We start from the raw sequence: 20,887 nt of genomic DNA, 5'->3' as shown, positions 1-20,887 counted from the left end.
GCAAGTTTAAATCAAACTTTCTAGTTACCATCCAACAAACTTGCATGATGTTTGATTTATTTAGCAAAAAAAAAACGGATAATACAAAAAAAAATAAAAAGAAAGAGAAAAAAACAAGAAAAAACGAAACAAAAAAAACACCAAACCAAAAAAAAACAAAAAACAAGAAGCTTCTTAAAAATAATAATATTAAATAAAATATCTTGTTATTATTACTCAGTATATTTATTTTGAATAAATAATAAAAATTACAGGCTATTTTTGCCAAGTAAGTCAGATGAGGTTATGTCAGATGATGTGATGACTGGAGATCAGAGTCCGGTGCATTCTATTGTCTCTCAACTCTGAAACAAATAAATAAAACTGTTTTATGACTTACTAGCTTTTCGACTAGCGGGATTTCTCATGGTAAAAAGTATCCGATATTTAAAACTAAATTTGTTGCAACAAAGGAAAACATTTTAGGATGGACATATGGAAGTCTAGGTATTTACTGGGCTTATGTACTGTCATTGGCTGGTTGAAATGGCTACTTTACAAAACATTAAGCGTTCTGCCTAAGTTTAAACATCTTCATTTCCTCAACTCTTCCATCTATCTGTTAACTTTGGTGAAGTATAAGAGCCTCTGGGGTTAAAGTATTGGTTTATTATATCGATATATTATCAACAGTCTTTTCGTTCTGTAAATAAAACATAATTCAATCAATTCAATTCAATAATAGTATAATGTTTGTGATATTTAATAATAAATCAGTTAAACTATTGTAAGCATTGTGCAGTGGATGGGATATTAATATCATACTTACTTACTTTTAAAGAGCTCTTAACAAGACGGTTTTGTCGAGTGACAGTGCAACAAAAACTCATTTTTGATGTTTTTTCCTCGGTGGCATATCAATAGTTTATCCTCTAAACTGAGTATTAACACTTCGACAATATTAAAAGTTTTAAAATCGCCGAAAAACGTCCAATGATAAATGCGTAATTAAAAATACCGATGAAAGAAATCAAATGAAAGTAGTCGACTACATTCGATGGGTAAATGTAGTTGACTGAAAGCCTGAATGCAGTAACGTAGTCAAATGAATTCACTATTAGTACTACAGAATATTGGGTAGCTTCCTCCCAAGCCAAGGGTAAACATCTTTTCCAACTGAAACCAAATGTAACAGAAAAGCCTTGGTTTTCCAAAGTGATTCTGAACAAGTTTGAGACAACCTTTTATATGCAGAATGCGCATTGGGCACTGCTGCAATGTTTCTCACCTGTTCAGAATCCATGTCCGGGACTCTGCCATTTGCGAATGTCAGCTAGATGAGGAAGATTTAAACCATCTTTTTTTGGATGCCCCATAAATGATTGTTATCCTGATTTCCTATCCGACCTCTCTGATATTAATATCCCATTCCCTATTCATATTCTAACTCTCCTGTCCCCACCCAATAAACGTGTGTTTAAAATCCTATGTAAATATTTATTTGTAAATGGTGTAAAGCTGTAAATATGTTTTATTATTATATGTATATATTATATTAAATACTAACATCCCAGATAGCAGTGAAACTTGGTACAAACTTGATTTAAGATTGATGGAAGGTTGAAAAGGAAAATTTGACGCGACAAGTTTTTATCAAAAGTTGCTGGAATATAGTTATGTCAAATTTGAACAGACAAGTTTTGACAAAACTTGCTGGAATCTTGTTATGTCAAGAATGGTATTTTAGAATCCGAAAGTCATTGCCATATACATTAAAATATGGAGAGAACGTAAATTTCATTTTGTTGTAAAAACGTTTTAACTACTATATTTAATCCCATGACTTTTCCGCAAGATCGATATAAATCAAATGATGTAATTAGTTGATAAAGATAATTTTATATTTCAGGACATTATTTTAAAATGATATAAATTTTATTTGTAATTTTGGGTACCTACCCAGACATGGCAACACTGTTTTTTATTGACCGCCATTAACGACCATCAACAACAATTAGCGGTAGATCACGGCGATTAACAGATATTAAACATTGACGGTGCGTGCGATCCAGTGCGGTACGTAAAAAGTATGTATATTTCTTATGTTTCTCGTTTCTCAGCAATAATGCATTTAAATATAACCTATTAGTTCATGCCGGCCAATTATCAAAAGAACCCATTTTAATGACCGCCTTTACAAATAAATACAATAAATAAATCACCATTAGCCAGAGCCGTTACTAGTATTTACAAATATTTCGTCCATTGTTAGTGTCAATAATAGTTCTACATTATCTCTAAATTACGACCTCGGGTTAAATTCAAATGACCGAGCGGCGAATTACCCGGAATTACGAAACCCTTTCTATTGAAAATAATAACTTTAACAATAAATATTGACCCATGTTTACCGCTGGGGAAAAACATAATCTTTTTAATAATAATTCGCAAACCGATGGCCATTAAAATTATATTTGTATTTTAAAAACTTATTTAAAAATAACAAAATAAAGCGCATAATTAATTCCTCGTGATACATACAAACTTTTCTTCTTCAAATTTCATACATCTTCATTTATACGCGCGCCGATTATTCCAACTTGCCACATATTAACTTAAAAACTCTAATTAACTTTGCGCCATCATTTTCTAATCCGCGTCCGTGGTACATAAGGCACTGCACCAGTGCGCCAATTGCAACGTATCAGCGATTATTTTATAATATGTATAAAAGTATTTTACATCCACCTTGCCAGAAATTGAACCTAGTACCTCAACAAGTATGGTAGGCGAACGCGCCAACCGCTACACTAGGAGGCGAATCATTTCCAATATTTTAATTAATGATTCCTTTCTAATATTCAATAATATAAATTACTTAAATGATTGAGTTTCTATGTTGAGTTTATGTTTATTTTAATTAATTAGTTTAAACGTATTTAATTTTATATACATTCTAATCTTAGTTAATTATAAGTTAGTTTTATAAGAAATAATATGCAGAACAAATATTTTAGTTTTAAATATGACGATGTATTTATAAATAAGTGTGGAAAAGAGACAATGAGTTTTAGGCAATAAGTGAAAGGGAGAAGGAGAGACCTCCTAATGTGGTGTGTTATAAAACCACCCCAAACGGTCGGAACACGACAAGTCGGAAAAGAGCCAGGAAGGAGAGTCGACCAAGAGTCGGTCGACAGTCGGGGAAGCGAGTCGAGTCTACGCGATCGTACCGTCGATCGCGGAGACGATACAATGTCGAGAGTCGTAGAATTTGAAGAGAAGTGAGTGTACGGGTAACCTGTGCTACGTAGCAAACCTTGTGGAATCCGATTACTCCACGAGGGTCATCGGAGGCCGCCTTCAGCCGCGAAGGTCCCTCCACATCCAGGACATCCATCGTCCTCCAAAGGAACGCCAGTTTCCTGCACCGCCAGCGCGTGTGCCCAGCCCACGGCCGGCCAGTTCTTTCAGCTGGCTGTCGCCGTCACCATCGCCACGGGACCGAATCCCGAGAGCCGCCCATGGCTCTATCCATAGCAGATCTCTGCCCAGGATATCGCCCAGCATGTGTTCGTCCGAACACAGCATCCGGACTACCATCCGTCATCTCTCCACATAAGTGAAACCACCGATAATATTGTGATAGAGTTAAGATCTTAGTGAAGAGTGACAATTACGAATGCATTAGTTAAGGACCTAGATCTGTAAGTATTTTTCTTTGTCTCATGTTTGTAACTAGTTCTAAGATTATTTCCATGTTCTAGCTTAATAAACATACATAGGTACATAAAACATTCAAGCTTTTAAATTATCTTCCAAATTACTCGTTTTCAGATTAAATTTAAGTTTTCTTTATTTTCTTTTGGGCTTTAAATTCATTTAGTTTTAATTAGGATTATATTATCATGGGAATAAAATGGGAACACATGGCGAAGTAACTTTCTACACCACATATCCGATAAGGCACCTGAAGACGCGATCTTCCAAATTCATCTCAAGTTTTCGTTCGGCGGATGTTCCCGCTTTCTCTCAGGTAGCGGAGAGACGGACAGCTGCCGTCTATTAATACGTGCGAACGCGGAACTTGATGATTTTTCACAGTCTCTGAGATGATCGAATCTCGTCTATAAATTTTCTCTCGCCACCACTCTATCTAAATACCGAAACAACCCCATAAAAACATTATTAATTTTTTTACATATTATTTTACCCCGTGATAATATTTGTGTTGTTTTTAATTTTAATTTGTAAATCTATGTCACTTGTTTTTGGCCGATGTTATCACATTTTGGTAGAAGGCTCTTTTTCTTATAAAGGAAAAAAAGTACCTAACATTCCCAAAGCATAGATATTTCTCTCGAAAAACGTAGTTTGTCTTTGAATAAATTTCTGTGTATACTGTCATGGTTTACCGGAAATAAATGATTCATTCGAATGATTACATCGAATGATTAATTCGAATAATTAGTTCGATTATTTCCTTCATTCGATTAATAAATTTAGTCGATTATTTTCATCTCTACTTGACTTATTCTTGGATTGTGATACATTCCGCTGTAAATAATGAATGCATTATTGTGTCATTTGTACAATCTTCGAAAATTATCGTCTTCACAATATATGCCCGCATCCATTGTATGCCCGCATCCATGTGGGTTGGCGAATCTGATCTAGATTCATCAGTGTAGATCAAAATGGATAGGTTGGATAATTCTCCAACCTATCCATATTTATTTTTGATGATCGAATCAACCGAATACAGTTGAATAGAAATAATCGATTATCATGAGATTTCTAAAGTCAAATAGAAAATTTGCACAAGATCTATGGTTTGATCTGTCAAAAATGTATGTTTTCTATTTTTAGTGGACTGTCGGGATTTTTAATACCATAATAAAAACACAAATATCCTACCACGATAAATCACAAAACTTGAATGAAAGAATGGATGAAATAAATAATTGATTCTCGTATAATTATTCAATTGTCAAGAGACATGGAAAAATTACAATTTGTTACAATAAATCAACCAACGAAAATTTTGAAATCAAAACTAATTTCCGGACTTTGCGCGATTTGCGAGGAACGTGGAAAGTTAAGAAATATGGATAGCGACAATATTGTTAATGGGGAAATTGAAAACTACAGCAAAATGCTTATGACTTGCTATAATATAAAGGTTGGTAGCTATCTTTCTGGTTCTGCCTTTACATCTTAGTTAGTTAAAAACAACATATAAATGGTAATTATTGTATTGATTCGGAGAGTAGAGATAGGTCTTTAATTATTTATTTTTAGAGTAAGTATCATAAGTAATGCTTTGGATTGTATTTGATTAGTTTAGTATGGAAACAGGACACCCTGGTCTCACATCGAACCATTAATTTTCCAACCAACCAATATAGATGCCTAGACCTTCTATATTACATTCTCTAAAATGCTCTTCATCCCCGTTGTAATATGTCAATGTTAACAGCTCCCCGGGGAGTGTAATCCAGTCCTTGTCTAAAAAAATTTCGGACAAACTCAAAATATAAAAGAAAGTAGATAGACAAAATGGTATATTGTAGACTTGGTGGGAGTGGAAGCGGGAGAGAGGTGATATTATATGACATTTATAAAGTACTTACTTTGTTACTTGGCTTTTCAGCTACTCTGCTATGACGAGCAAGAGTATACGGAGATCTGTGAGGCGTGCGCTGCGCGACTGCGGGATGCATATTCCTTCCGGAGACAAGTGGAAGCTGTGGATCTGAGTTCCAGACTGAGAACAAGAAGTAAAGGTAAAATTCATTTTTATTTATATCCCTACAGAGATGAGGTAGAATTTTTTCAAATTCAGGATTATGGATATTCGAGCGTTTACAGGGCTTATGACCTGTCATTGGCTGGGTTAAGTGGCCACTTTAAGTAGGTACTACAACATTCCCCATTCCGCTTATTAGCGAATATCCACACAGGTAACATTTTTGATTTTTGTATATATGTTACTAAACGAGAAACCATTCACAAGCGAGTTGGAGCGCCATCTATGTATTGATATTGAAGTTAAGTATTTTATATAAAATATATACCTACTCCCCCTTGGGAGAAATCCAGATTTGTGTATGTACAAAATACACGTACCAAAATAATGTTGTGTAAAATTCATTTTTACAGTAATATAGTATCAAAAGTTAAATAGTAGACAAATATCTAAATTTATTGCAACAGAGAGAGAAAAGATTATTGAGAAGGGAATATGGAAGTCTAGGCATTTGCAGGGCTTATGACCTGTCATTGGCTGGTTTAAGTGGCCACTTTACACATTGTGTAACATTCACCATTCTGCCCATGTTTAAACATCCATATTTCCTCAACTCTTCTATCTGTTGGCTTTTGTGAAGTAAAGGAGCTGAAATCTTTATTATGCGGTGAGATTCATCCGGCTGAACCAAATCACTTACTAGGCATTTGTAGAGTAATTTCAAAATTACCAAAGTAGAAAAAAATCAGCATAAAATGAGGAAAACAAATCTTTAAAAAAGTTAATATTTATCCCAAAAAAAAGGTTTCCAAGCTACAGGGGCGAAATCAACAAAAAAAAAACAATAAAAAAATTATATCTCAGAATCCGTTGACAATTTATTGAGCACATTTGCCTTTTTTTTTACAGCCTTTGGGATGTTCTACACCCTACTTTTTTTTATGTCCAGTATTTGGACACAAATGAATACAAATAAGAAACTGCAAAATAAATAAATGCTGAATTTTGATTCCAGATACCTCAAATAAAATTATGCAGGTTATTCTTAATAAATTCAATTGTCAGAATGAAACTGAGGAAAATTCTAGGCGAATTTTGCTAAAGAAAAGAATAAAATCCGAAGTATTAGAGAAATTAAAATTATCCAATGAAACTTTGTTTAAAAATTGTATAATCAAACGAAATAGCAAATCGGAGAATGTACATAAATTAGAAAGGCTACACAAAACGAAACGAAGAAAAGAAAATAAAAAAAGAAAATCGGAAAAGTCAAGAAAGAAACGCATGTTTCAAAATTACGACATCGAACATCACATCAAGACTGAAAACTCTGAAGATTTCATAGAAAACCATTTCAAAGATTTCGACACTTTCTTAGACAGAGATTTCACAAGCGGGGACGAGTCTTCTAGCGATTCGGCCGATATTAAAAATGCAACTGGGTTTGTGAAGCAGAGCGACGTTAAAATCAAGAAAGACATATTTTTAATCCCCGCATTAGAGCCTTCGAGTAAAATTTGTCCGATCTGCGAAATGGTACCCAACTCGAGGCAATCATTGATACGCCATTATTACGACACGCATTTCCCCAGTTTTCTGTGCCATCTTTGCGGCTATGGAACTACGCTCAGAGACAGCTTCACCGGACACATGAAAACGCATCAGGGTGTGAAATATTCTTGTTCATCGTGTCCGAAGATCTTCTGCTCCCCGATTTCGCGATACCACCACGAAAAGGCCATACACAAAAAGATCCCTCTCTTCAATTGTTCGCAGTGCAAGGCGACGTTTTCGCACAGCGTGACGCGCAGAAAGCACATGTTTGAAAAGCACGGCGTGCAGTGCCTCGTGCACCAGTGTAAGGAATGCGGTAAAGTGTTCTATAGCGAACATAGATTGTCGGTTCACATAAAGCGATCGCATCTCCAGCACCGGCCTTTTGCTTGTAATGTATGCGGCTATCGTTTCTTCCAGAATTGCGACCTACGTGATCACATGACCAAACACACCGGTTCGTATTTCAATTACTATATTATTATTATATAGGTTGCGGTAGTATAACTTCCTTTTTTCAAAACTTAATAAAACCCATTGTATGGATCAGATTTTTTTTATTTGATTTTTATAATATAGGCACATACCTGAAGTTTTGTTTTACTTAGTTTTTGAAGATCAAATCAGGTAGGTGATGACGTCCCCCATTCTCTATACACTGAGTAAACCAATTTCTGGTGTTTGTCATGACTCTTGCCAGCATATCAGGCGTTATCTTGGCAATTTCTTCCTGGATGTTGGTCTTCAAATCTTTTAGGGTCCTTGGACGGTTCATAAACACGGGATTTCAAAAACTCCATAGAAAAATTTACAATGGGACAAATCAGTAGAGTGAGCTGGCCACTCCAAATCCAAGCTCTCACTGCCTCAATGTTCTCAGGTGATCTAATGAGACGACGGACTCCAATTCTTCGTCTTGTCGCATTTGCAGTTTGTCTGAATGTAGTTACAATTGATTTCTGGTCCAGGACAGGGACATTTTTTTGTTTTATAATTAAATAATATAATAAATCTAAAGTCTAATAACGCTCATATTGTTCTGTGCAAATTTTCATAATGATGACCCATGTCATCGGTACACTTATTGATGTTTGAAAGTATGCGGATTAAAAAAATGAATAAATTCTACTAGAAAAAAGTTGAAATGACATATTTATTTTGCAGGTGCCAAAGATTTCAACTGCGAGCAATGTGGAAAGTGTTTCTCCCGGCGAGCTTGTCTCATGGAACATTTGAAGATACACGCCAACATAAGGAACTTCCGCTGTGAAATTTGCGACAAAACCTTTGTGCAGAAAGCCTCGCTAAAGGGACACATGAAAACTCACGATAGAAATACCACCAAACCAATCACTGAAATCCAATGAACAATAAACGTGCGAGTGTCGACCGATATGTATTCATGGATCTGGGAGGGGAGATTTAGCGGCTTTTTAAAGACCTAGGCCCCGATTACAAAGGGAAGTTAACATTTATCTATAATTTTATCTACAAAGTAAAATTAAGTTTTCTGTATGAAAAGCAGAATATGCATACATTTTTTTCTTTTCAATTCTAATGTGTTCAATTATAGAAAACCGATGAAGATACTTTAAATGTTCAAGATAATTCTGTTAACTTCCGATTGTAATCGGGGCTCTAGGGTGCAATCATGAATCTTCTCTATCGTCTAGAGCATGGTTTCCCAAACTATGGGTCGCGAGCGAATATTGAGTGGGCCCTCGCCACTGTATACATGAATTAAAAAAATAGGAAGTGATAAATTTAATATTTCATTCAGCTATTTAATAAACTTAAGCTAAATTAAGTTACGGAAAATATTGTGATAAAATAATCTTAATTTGAATTGCCAATGCACTGCAGATGGCAGCACAGTCGCGGAATATCGTCAGCTAGCGCCAGCCATACTGACAGCTCAGTCGGCGACAGTGCGGCGAACGAAACGCAGTCGTGAGCTGTGATGGATTTTCGGCTATGGTTAACATTAAAACTAAATACCGAAATAAATTGGATGTATCAAACTCACTGCGATTGAAAGTCACTAAAGTTGAAGTTGATGCTAAAACTGTATTGAAGAAAAATAAGAAAAAAATACATCCTTCCCATTGAAATAACTTTGTAAAAAAACCTTGCAGGTGTAAGTTGTGTTCGACAGTCTTTCATTCATATTGGTAACACTTATAAAAAATTATTTTTATTTCAATTAGAACAAATAAAACAACATCGGAGCATTACCAACATTTATGCCCTCTTTTCTTTAAGACAGCTAAAATATGGGCCCTAAGATTGGAAATTTTTGTTGAATCGGTCGGAGCCCAGTAAACTTTGGGAACCAATGCTCTAGAGTATAAGTCTTCAACCCGCGGCCCACGGTGGCTTCCCTGGCGGCCCGGCAATACTTGGCCAAATTAAAATTATTGGTCTAAGTAATAAACATGTGTTTATAAATTAATTGCAACGACCACCATTGGGGCAGATATTGACAAATTAGTTGAATATAAGCAATGCCAAACATCTTATTGATTTAGCTTTATTAATATCCTTTCCTATTTCTAGGCTTGTAAAATTTTATCATAAAGTAACTTGCCTAAATCCGGCATTGCCAAGGATAATATTTTTCCTTCATTTTTCACCCCCTTCCTACTGCACCCCCTCTCCAGTATATCCCAGCGGGGTGGGGTAGTACAATAACTTAGAAATTTATAATGGAATATTAATAGGTGTGTTAATATTCCATTATCCTATATATTATTACTCTAAAAGTGACATAGTAATATTATTTTCTAGTATTGCAGCCCGCCGAACTAAAACCAAAGTATTCTTGGCCCTTGACTTCAAAAACGTTGAAGACCCCTGCTCTAAAGAGTGGTTAATTTGGGGATATTTATTTTTTCTATGAAACTAATTTCTGCTTCATATTTGGCCACACTTGATGATTAAAAATAAAAATATGAACACGTGAAATCAAACATAGTTATTTTCATTAAGAACATTATTGCCACCTTAAGCATTACCCAAAACACTTAATTAGGTTGAATTGACCAAACCGTATTAGTTTTATTTCTGTTTTTGAAGCAGTTTTATACACCATTTGACGTTTTATCATCAGTGGACATTATATGAAGTAAAGTGTCATCGCATTAAACAAAATTTAATCTTCAAATTATTCACTCTCTAGGAGTAGAGAAGATTTAGAATACTGCCACTGGGCTTGGGGAGCTAGAACTTATTTACTGGGACCCATCGCAATAAACCTACACAGGTCGCAGCGACTTCATGACCTTATTTAGCACTGACCCCCATTTTGCAAATAAGTAGACCAATAACATTTCAGAATATAATGAAGATTGATTTAGTGTCAGCATGATAACAATGCTGTTTCCATGGCAGATATGTCACCAGTCGGTGAATATTTTATAAATAAAAGTGGAAAAAACTGAATAAAGTATTTTTCTTAATATTCAAAGCGTTTACTGTTACATTTATTGTTGTCATATGGCAATCGAAGCTAAACTGGCAGTGTGCAATGTATGGAAGTGAAACATAGAACTGGCAGAGGAAGGATGAAAGCAGAGTGAACGCAGTCAAAATTTGATCTTTTAGACGAATGTGTGGGAATCAATGTATGACAGGGTTATGAATAATGGAACCGGGCAAGAGTGCAAATGTGAGACAAATAACCTGGTCTCTGAGATGGTTTGGTCATGTAGAACGAATGGATGACAAAAGAATGGTAAAACAAATATAAATGGCAGAATGAACGGTAAAGTGGGACGAGGATGACGTGGTACGATCAGATAAACCTAAATCTTAAGTCTGAGCATGTCAAAATTAGACACAACCGAAGGACATGTATGACAAAATGAATGAATGTGAAAAATGGTAGGAATGTGTGCGGGGATATATTTGTGTGGCGGTACGTCCTCTCCGCTAACCCTTACGGTTACCCCGCATTCTTTTACGAAATGTAAAAACAGAGGAGCCATAAGTAAACCATAAAACTTTTTTTTTTTTTTTTCATAAATCTTACATTTTCATGAAATTTACTAATTATTTATGCAAAAACATGAACAAAAAACATTATTTTAGTACAAAAAAGCATTCCATATGGTGCAAATGTGGAACAGTTTTTGCCAGAGGCTCACAGAGGGTGAAAAAACAGAATTTTTAAATAAAAAAAGGATAGTTTAGTCACTTCAATAACCATTTCTGCATGAAATTTTTTTTAAAAATATTTTTCATGATAAAAAGTGTTTCTTATTTATTTATGGACTGAACATTCCATTTAGTTACATACAGATTTAAGTAATGGTGGTGTGTCCGATTTTTTCTAATGAAAGATCTATGTATGCTATAATAATAGCTACTATAATTACTTTTATAGAACTGCCTTAGAATGTTTGCTCGGAGTGTTGCTGGAAATTTTCCTCTTTTAGACTTTCAAGAGGTTTGAAACACTCTGATTCGGAGCTTTAACTTGATCAAGTTGAGAGATTCATAATAAAATTTATTTGATTATAATAAAATTTTATTTACGTTTATTGAGAACACAATAAAAAAAAAATCATGCGTAATTTCGGATCTGCAGCAATTAAAAAAAACATATATAGCAGTACTTTCACATTTAAGGACCGAGGTAAAAATATATTATAATTGATTATTTAATCTTCACACAACAAATGACGAGATACGCTGCGATAGGTTTAGAAATACATTGCCCTATGCACTATTTGGTTTATTAGGTTCGGAGTCCTATAGGGCAAAATAAGTTAATCATCGTAGTTTATGATAATTCCACAGATATTCAAAATGTCATTAAATCATGCATTGTCTACGGTTGTTTACGTCAAATGTCAAAATATTAATATATAATTGTAGGTTGTATTTTAATTTGACTTACAAATAGAATTAATGAATAAAATTTCGGCGATATTATGTCTTTTAAATACACACCAAGTATGAAAACATCGTCAAATGTATTTGAAAATATCGATTCCCCGGAAACGGTATCCGGTAATTGCACTATTTGCAAAAAATATAAACAAGCTGTAAAGATATTTGATCGCGATTATATTTACTCTGGGAAAATAATTAATTTTCAAAAAATTATGTCTGTTTGCTTCAGTATACAGGTATGTATTTATGCATTGAACCGATATTTTTGTAAAAGGTTTTCAAGATTTAATATATGTATTTAGATTTGCATATACACATAAAGCAAAAAAAAAACTTTTTTTTAAACATTCTAATATTTCAACAATGTTTTGAGTATGCTTGCAGACTGGCTGGATTTTCTCCCTAGGGAGTTGTTTATATTTAAATTTGTTGCAACAGAGAGGGAAAACACTTTTAAGAAGACAATATGGAAGTATTGGCATTTACAGGGCTTATGACCTGTCATTGGCTGGTTTATAAGTGGCCACTTTATACACTGTGTAACATTCACCGTTCTGCCCATGTTGAATCATCCACATTTCCTCAACTCTTCCATCTGTTGATTATAGTGAAGCTTCCATATTCCCTTCTCTAAATTGTACTCCATCCCTGTTGTAATATGTTAATCTAAATGATTTCCTAGGGGGTGAAATCCAGTCTTTTGTCTACAAACATTTGGACAAGCTCAACATATTGTAATATCGTTTTTAATTTTTTTACAGATCAAGAATGAAAATAAACAAGTATTTTTAAAAATATGTCATTTTTGCGCCTATCGTCTGAAAGATGCTTATGAATTTCGTAAGCTGGTGATATCTGCCGGGAAAGTGATTTATAAAAAAGCCGGACATAATCGTAAGTGATGCTAGAAACTCCTTGGTGATTTTCTGAATGTTTGAGTTAACTGTTTACCATATTGATGTGCCATATATTTGATTTTTTAAATATTATTATTATGTCTCAAATAATGTGTAGTAAACTGCCTTTAAGTCAATAAATAAATGCTTGTATTATTATTAATAATACACTAGCAGCTATTGAGCTGATGCGTCCGTGGTTATTAAACATTATAAATTGATGTGTCCATCTAGGCGGTTGTTGAATACGTCAACTGAACTAGCACCAATCACTTTCTCGGGAGGCCAAACATTTCTATGAACAGTTTACAGCCAAACAGTTCAATTTCTCCACAACTCGGTTTGCCAGGAAGTTCTTTTTTCTTTCTTTCTTCCTGGGGTTGGATGAGAAGGAGGTAGTGTTTTGTTTCAATGAATGACCTCTGAGATGGCGGTTTTCATTCATAGTGAACATTGATTTCAACTTGGGTGCATTATATTGCTTAGTTAAGATTTTGAATGTTTCAATCGAGTCACCACACTGCCTCCGCTCTTCCAGTGAACTTAACCCTAGCTCCCTTAAACGGTCTACTAAAAATTTTATTCATAATGTAATGGTTTACATTTGGCTACCTCTAATAATCATTAAGTCTCTTTTTTTGTTCAGTCTGTGTCCGGGCGGATAGACTAGATGGATTTTTTTTCCAACCACCGCAAAATTAAATGTTTCTTTTGTATTCTTGTGCTATGCTTGTCTAGTAAAAAACAGCATTTATCGATATTATTCCTGGTCCTTGATCTAACACAAAATTGTCACTCTTTTCCAGATCCAACTTCAACAAAAAATGAGAACTCTGCAAAGCAAAAGAAAATTTACTCAATCATAAAAAATGAATCAAAAAATTACTCTGATCATAGCAAAAAACTTTGCAATCAAACATCTTCAAAACTAAAACAAAATGATTTTATAGTAGACGACAATTATGAAAACAATGATGATGATTTTAACAGCGACGGAGAATCATCGACGACCTCCGAACAGATGAGAATAGCGACAGGTTTTGAGAAAGAATCAGAATTTCGTAGTTGTAATAAGCGTTTTGATTTTTCCTCGCTTAACAAATCTTGTAAAACATGTCCAAAGTGTGACGAAAAGATTGAAGATTTTTATAGTTTATTGAAACATTACCAGAGTCACTTTCAAGGCGATCTTTGTTACATATGTGGAAAGATATGTGCGTTACGTTCGGCATTCACAGCGCATGTGGGAACCCACAATGGCATTCAGTTCATTTGTAATTATTGCCAGAAATCCTTCAGCAAAAAACGGGCTCTAGAGCTTCACATTAGCGTCCACCATTTAAAAATCCTCCCTTACTCTTGTTACGAGTGTCCCGAGCGCTTTTCTTACGAGCTCCTGAGGAAGAAACACTTGTACCAAGCGCACAATATCAAAGTGGGCGTCTGGCCGTGCCCCACTTGCAATAAAATATATTTTTACGAGAACATCTTGAAGAATCATGTCAAGATGGCGCACCAGAGAATACGTGACATTCCGTGCCCCCACTGTGACAAATGGTTTGTAACTAAAGCCAAATTGAATGCGCATTTGCCCTTTCACACAGGTAAGTTCTTTAAATGATGGTCTGCCCTTTGACACATTGTATATTTGAGCAAATAGTTACATTAAATTATTTCAAATAAATACTTACCATTGCAATAATGGTATATTATTTATTTATTTACGGACATTGTCCATTTATACAATTCATAGGGATAAATATTACAACAATGTTTTAAGCGCATCCAAATGCTTGCAGACCAGCTGGATTTTCTCCCTAGGGAGTTGTTCATATTCAAATTCGTTGCAACAGAGGGAAAATATTTTTGAGAAGGGAATACAGTTGAATTTGGTTATAAGATTCACAGAACTCAGATGTAACGAGGAAACATTTGTTGACATTTTAGTTTATGATGTTCACCATACATTTATTCACTTTTATAACGAGCTACTTCTCGGACATACCGATAAAAAATATTGCCAGCATTTTTTTTCAGTTTCATTTACTTTTTCATTTTCATATATTTTTTCAGTTTTATATACTTTGACAGTTTTGATTTTTTTTAGTTCCATAATTTTTGTAAGATTATCATATTTTTATATATTATTCAAATTTGTATTAATTATCTTTAGAAATCTCTAGTAAAAAATATGCTGTTAAAAAAAAAATGCTGTCTAAGAACAGGTATTGACTATACCTAATGAGAATAGACAGTGCCTAATATGTTTGCTTATATTTTAATTTTGCTTATTTGTATATTTTTTTACCTTCTTTGCTGTTTTGCAAACAGATCATAATAATACTATGCTTTACTTATAATAAACGCAAGTTTTTTCGGCACTGAACTGAACCGATGGACGCAGAAAACAAGGAAGACCGAGAAAGATATGGCACAGCTAAATCCAACAAATACTTTAAGATGGACATGTCAAAAGTCGGAATAATCAGCGTACGTGCATGAGAAGATGTATGAATGTAGCAGTATATGGCATTCTATCATCTCTGACTGCACTCTTTGTTTGTTTTGTTTAGTATAAAGGATTTTAACCTGTTGTTTGGCCAAATAAAGAAAATAGCATATGTATTTCTTTTTCTAGGAATCGGAACCCGATGCCACCTTTGTCCTAAGTTGTTAACTACACGAGCGGCCCTTTCCGAACACCTCAAACTGCACAATAACATCAGGAACTTTAAGTGCACCCTGTGTGACAAGGCTTACGTAAAACATTACAAACTCAAACGCCATGTTTTAAACTCTCACAAACTAAGCTTAATGTAAAAATAAATAAAGATCTACCAATTTAAACCATCTTTATTATATTATTAATATTTTTGGGAGATCTGTTAGAAGATTATCCTGATTTGATATTAGTTAATAACAGATATTTAGAATTATGTAGATCGTGATTAATAAATGATGCGCGATCAAGATTACTTACATGAGATTTATTTTTCACTGAGTTTGCAATAGGGGAATATCACACACTACGAATACCGATAAAAACATGTGAAATGGATTTAGAAAAATTGATTGTATTTTCAAAATAAATAGAGAAATATTTTCATACATAATTTCAAAAATGAAATTGTTAAAAAACACGTCTTTACAAAAATGTGACATGTTTGGCCTTGACAATTGTTACGTCGAAATTCGGGATGAAACAAAGTTCAAAATTCAACCGAAACACTTAGGAGTGGATTTGAAAAAAAGAATAAAAAAATTTGCAATTGTCAACTACAATTAAATTGTAATATTAACAATTGAATTGTAGTTGACAATTTGATTTTCCGGTTCGGCTGACACCAGACGACAGCAGGCGCTGCGATTCTAATAGCACACACACTTTTTACACATTGTTTTATTCCATTATCGTGCACACGAGCAACCTATTGTGTGTGTAAAATTGTTTCCGAATTAGTTTTCATTTTGCTTTTAAGAAAAATAAAAAGGTATGATATATTTTTTATTTTATTATTATTAAATTGAAAAGAATATTACAATATTTGTAGTTTATGCTGATTTTGCAAGAAAGGAAGCAACAATCAAAGCGAATGATATTTACTTTTTTCAAAAAAGTGTGAGAACTAAATTTAGTACTGACGAACTGTTGAGATAGTATTTATTATAAAAACATCATTATTTATATCAAGAAATTATTATTTATTTTGTAAACGAATTTAAACTGCATTAATTAAATTAATTTATAATTTATTTTGAATATATATAGGATATGTATTAAATAAACATGTTAGATTATTCTTAGAATTTTGACATGGAACCTAACCCTTTATATCTTCCATTATATTAATGTTCATTTTACGCCGGTGTCTCTTGGAATGGAACCCCGGCATAAACGACATTTACCTGTTGAGAGATTCAAACAAGTATAATATTTTTTAAATAGTTTAATGTTCTAATACTTTGTTGTATAATCTTAAAACTTAACTCCGTAAAAACATATAAAATTGTTGAAAAGAATATATAGACCGATTCGTCAAAATATTTTTTTTTTTAAATACAATTTCAATATCCAATCTGGTATTGTGATATATCTTCTATATCATTGTGAGTAAGGAGATGTTTTTTGAGGCTGATTTTTTTTCCAAATTCTTTAGGACAATGGGGACACCTGTGTTTGTTAGCACCTGGAATTATAAACAAAAATCAGATAGATATTTATTTTAACATATCAACAACAAAAATATCAAAATGAATAAATAATAATAAATAAGTGCTTAGGAAGCAAGGTGTTGTTTTAATTGTGAGTTATGTACAAAAAGTTATAAATAAAAAAAATAGTGAATAACCACAAAATTAGCGCTTCAATTGTAAATTTTATCATAAAAATCTGTTTACCTGTGTGAGCTGCTATGTGATGATTCAAATGCGACCGGTCTACAAAACCTTTTTCGCAGTACGGACAATGCAAATCAAACTCCTTGACATGCTCCATCTTTACGTGATTTTTCAGCAGGCGTTTGTTGTAGTAGATTCTGTGGCAAGTCTCGCACGCCCAGCTGGGCACCTTCCCTCCGTGCACTTCGGCCAAGTGCTTATTCCGAATGGTCGCGTGAGAAAAGCGCTCCGGACACTCGGGACAAAGCGACCGCTTGATCTTCATGTGATACGTTTGGATGTGAATGTTGAGTCCGTACTTTGTTTTGTAAATTTTCTTACAAAAATTGCATTGGATTTCTTTGTCTCTGTGCGTGGTCTTGAGGTGCGCGTTCAGGGAATGGACGTTGGCGTAAATGATCCCGCAGAGTTCGCACAGGCAGTTTAAAAAGTGTTTCTGGTAGTGTTTTACCAACAGTTTGTAGTCTTCAATCTCTTTGCTGCATTTGGGACACATCTTGCAAGTTTCATCGAGGGGCGGTACTAAAATGTTGGCGTATTTTTTCTCTTCGGTTTGTTGGACGTAGCCGGTGGCGATATTCATCTGTTCGGAGGTTGTGGACGACTCTTCTGCGCTTAAATAGTCATCGAGATTATCGAAATTTGTATCCGAAAGATCTTTTTGGCAGTAGATTCTGTTGCGCTGTTCATTCTGTTGTTTGGTTAAAGATTCACGTTCTGCTTCATCTCCTGTAAAAAGAAAATAAAACAATCCAAGGTAGTCCAGTAGTAGAATTGCAAACTCCAGATCGAAATATATTTTTAAAATGTATTAAATTATTCCAGTTCCAATTATTCCAGCAGTTCCCAATGGAGTTCTAGTGCCAACTAAAGATATAAACTCTAAGGAATATATTTGTGTTTTTTTAAAATATTTTTTATTTCCTTTTTTAATTACTATAAAAAAAAATACCATATTATCTTTTACAGAATATTTTATTTTTTCTTTCTTAAGTTACACAAAAGTTCTAACAGTCCATTATTTATTATAAGAACAAAAATTCATTAACATTTTCTTGTATACCCACGAACAGGCCATGCCTTTGTGGGATTTTTTGTTTACTATTTTTATTATAAATATGTATTTCATTGCTGTATAATTATGCTTTACTTTTTTAATACTCTGTTTTATCATTTACGTTTATTGTAAAAAAACAAAAAAATTTAAATAAAAAAAAAAATTCTAATGCATGGGAGCGAAGTATGGAATTGGAAAAATAATGATGAAAGTAGGTTAAATGCTGTCAAAATGCGATCCCTCAGGCGAATGTGTGGTAAAACGATATACAATAGGTGCACAAATGTCGAGATCCGTGAACTATGTAAGGCTGAGACTTGCATTATCAACAGAATCAAGAAAGGGGTGCTGCGTTGGTTTGGACATGTAGAGCGAATGGACAGAGTAAGAACGGCTAAAAGGATCTACGATGCGAATGTTGATGGATGCAAGAAACGAGGAAGACATGGCACGATCAAGTCCATCAAATACTTGAAGATGGACATGTCACGAGTAGGAATAATCGGCGTGCGTGCATGAGAAGATGTATGAATGTAGAGGAAGCGAGGTCTATGCAAAGACAGAGTGATATGGCGATGGTTGTTGTTGTTCTATGGTCAATGCATAATAAACAATGCGAGTGGACGATGTCAGATCAGTTAAAAACTAACCTTTGAATTATAAACATGTCTTCTAATAAGAGGAAGTTTAGCGTCTCTCAATTCGTGAAAAAGTAGCAATTATTTGTGAAATAGAATGTGGCCTAAGAAATCTTATCCACAATGTAAATATTGTGGAAAAATACGAATTTTTATACATAGCATTTTAAATTTTCTTTAATAGCTTTATTTTTAAATTATCTGTTTGAACTATATATTTATTTGTTAACTTAGTGACAATATGCAATGGCGATTGGATTAAAAAAACCTTTCTCTGGTATTTCCAGAGATCAATATACATATAATAAGGTAGAAACTAGCTTAAATATATCTTCTCTTCAAGACCGTCGAAATAAATCCGACCTAGTCCTATTTAAAATTCTCAACTCACTCTTTAATGCGCCTGAACTACTGAGCTCAATAAAATTAAATATCCCAACTAGAAATCTCATACAAAACTTACGCTTTCATACCGATAACCATAGAACTAACTAAGGTTTTCATTCCCCTATGCCCAGAATTCTTAAGTCTACCAAAAACATACCAGTTTCGATTTCATTAATAACAAGTTGTCTTCTTTCAAACGATCACTAAATCAAATTCAATTATAAACACCTCTCTCCCGCTTCTATTCCCACCGAGTCTACTATGTACCATTGTGTCTTTCTACTTTCCTTTATAATAATTTTCTATGAATTTTTGCAAATGTCCTTAAAAAAATGCCCATTGGGCGTATATATAAATAAATAATTAAATAACGAGTAATGCTAATAACGAGCAAATTCGTAATAACTAAGTTCGACTGTGTAACCTTCAAAACATACATTGATGCAATTTTTAAAATAAAAAATAATGTATGAAAAACACTTACCACTTTCGAACGCTTTCTTAAAAATCAATCTTCCCGCCGATTGTATTTCCTTCCTAAAGTTGCACGCATCCTTTAATCGAAAGATGCAATAATCACATATCTTAACCGCTGCTTTATTGTGTTTATCTTTAATCTAAAAAAGGCAATTAACACAAGTTTTCAATCAAACCATAACTAGGATAGGCCAATGTTGTTTTATTCCTCTTTCTACCTGTATGTTGAAACACGTGAATAACATTATTTTGTAGTTTTCAATCGTCCCATTGCAATCGTAATTATGATCGTACAGTTTTAATTCATTTGTATAATTTTTGCAAATGGTACAAGCTCCGGTCTTATATCTTGCATTTTTCCGGAAAGGGGTTCCGAATGATTTCGTGAAATTAAACATTTGATATAATTCCCTTTATTTACTTTTAAAATGAAGACATACCGTAAAGTAAACATACACAAAACTGACACCGATTTGATATTTGATTACAGAATTTGACATTACATTCTCCATAGAAGCTAAAGACAAAGAGACAAAACCAACTGAGTGTTGCGTTCATAAACGACATGCGATCGAAGAAAATATCACATTTAAAAAAATATTTTTTTTAAAAATGTTTTATAAGAAATCTCGAATGAACCCCATAAAAATATTCTGTTGTGTATTTATATGGGTGATGTTTGATATTTATTTATTTAATGTTTTTGTAGCAAGGGGGATTTGCGATAAATCGTCTCTAGAATACAGAGCTCCCACTATAATCCGGCACTTCACATCTTCCACTTTAACGGAATAATGTAGACTACTGATACAAAACTACAGTATTACTGTATTGTAAGTTTTTTTTTCATTATTGT

The 20,887-nt window shown here is 33.8% G+C and overlaps 3 protein-coding genes across 5 annotated transcripts; 2 read left to right on the top strand and 1 right to left on the bottom strand.

Moving 5' to 3' along the window:
* Positions 1 to 4,483: 4,483 nt before the first annotated feature.
* LOC148274389 (uncharacterized) lies at positions 4,484 to 9,894 on the top strand. Its single transcript, XM_088237181.1, has 4 exons — positions 4,484 to 5,161; positions 5,633 to 5,765; positions 6,744 to 7,739; positions 8,447 to 9,894. Exons 1-4 carry the CDS (start codon positions 4,979 to 4,981, stop codon positions 8,647 to 8,649), a joined length of 1,515 nt encoding a protein of 504 aa, XP_088093307.1. The 5' UTR covers positions 4,484 to 4,978; the 3' UTR covers positions 8,650 to 9,894.
* Positions 9,895 to 12,130: 2,236 nt separating this feature from the next.
* Positions 12,131 to 15,906, top strand: LOC148274388 (uncharacterized). 2 transcript variants are annotated; one of them, XM_088237186.1, is made up of 4 exons: positions 12,131 to 12,414; positions 12,940 to 13,072; positions 13,881 to 14,678; positions 15,713 to 15,906. In XM_088237186.1, exons 1-4 carry the CDS (start codon positions 12,217 to 12,219, stop codon positions 15,892 to 15,894), a joined length of 1,311 nt encoding a protein of 436 aa, XP_088093312.1. In that variant the 5' UTR covers positions 12,131 to 12,216; the 3' UTR covers positions 15,895 to 15,906. The 2 variants fall into 2 exon arrangements, with proteins under 2 accessions (XP_088093312.1, XP_088093313.1); XM_088237187.1 differs by having other exon boundaries at positions 13,881 to 14,631; positions 15,713 to 15,882.
* A 1,194-nt stretch (positions 15,907 to 17,100) lies between these two features.
* Positions 17,101 to 20,690, bottom strand: LOC148274387 (uncharacterized). 2 transcript variants are annotated; one of them, XM_088237192.1, is made up of 4 exons: positions 20,472 to 20,690; positions 20,039 to 20,171; positions 17,473 to 18,201; positions 17,101 to 17,261 (listed from the first exon to the last, which is right to left on the bottom strand). In XM_088237192.1, the coding sequence occupies exons 1-4, from the start codon at positions 20,541 to 20,543 to the stop codon at positions 17,140 to 17,142; spliced, it is 1,056 nt and encodes a 351-aa protein (XP_088093318.1). In that variant the 5' UTR covers positions 20,544 to 20,690; the 3' UTR covers positions 17,101 to 17,139. The 2 variants fall into 2 exon arrangements, with proteins under 2 accessions (XP_088093318.1, XP_088093319.1); XM_088237193.1 differs by having other exon boundaries at positions 20,250 to 20,562.
* Between the last annotated feature and the right edge of the window lie 197 nt (positions 20,691 to 20,887).

The sequence above is a fragment of the Micrasema longulum genome, unplaced genomic scaffold, assembly GCF_059751315.1.
Source record: "Micrasema longulum isolate JH-2025_06_02 unplaced genomic scaffold, ASM5975131v1 h1tg001665l, whole genome shotgun sequence".
Taxonomy (NCBI): domain Eukaryota; kingdom Metazoa; phylum Arthropoda; class Insecta; order Trichoptera; family Brachycentridae; genus Micrasema; species Micrasema longulum.
Note: the sequence above shows the minus strand (reverse complement) of the source record. Positions and strands in the feature narration are given on the sequence as shown.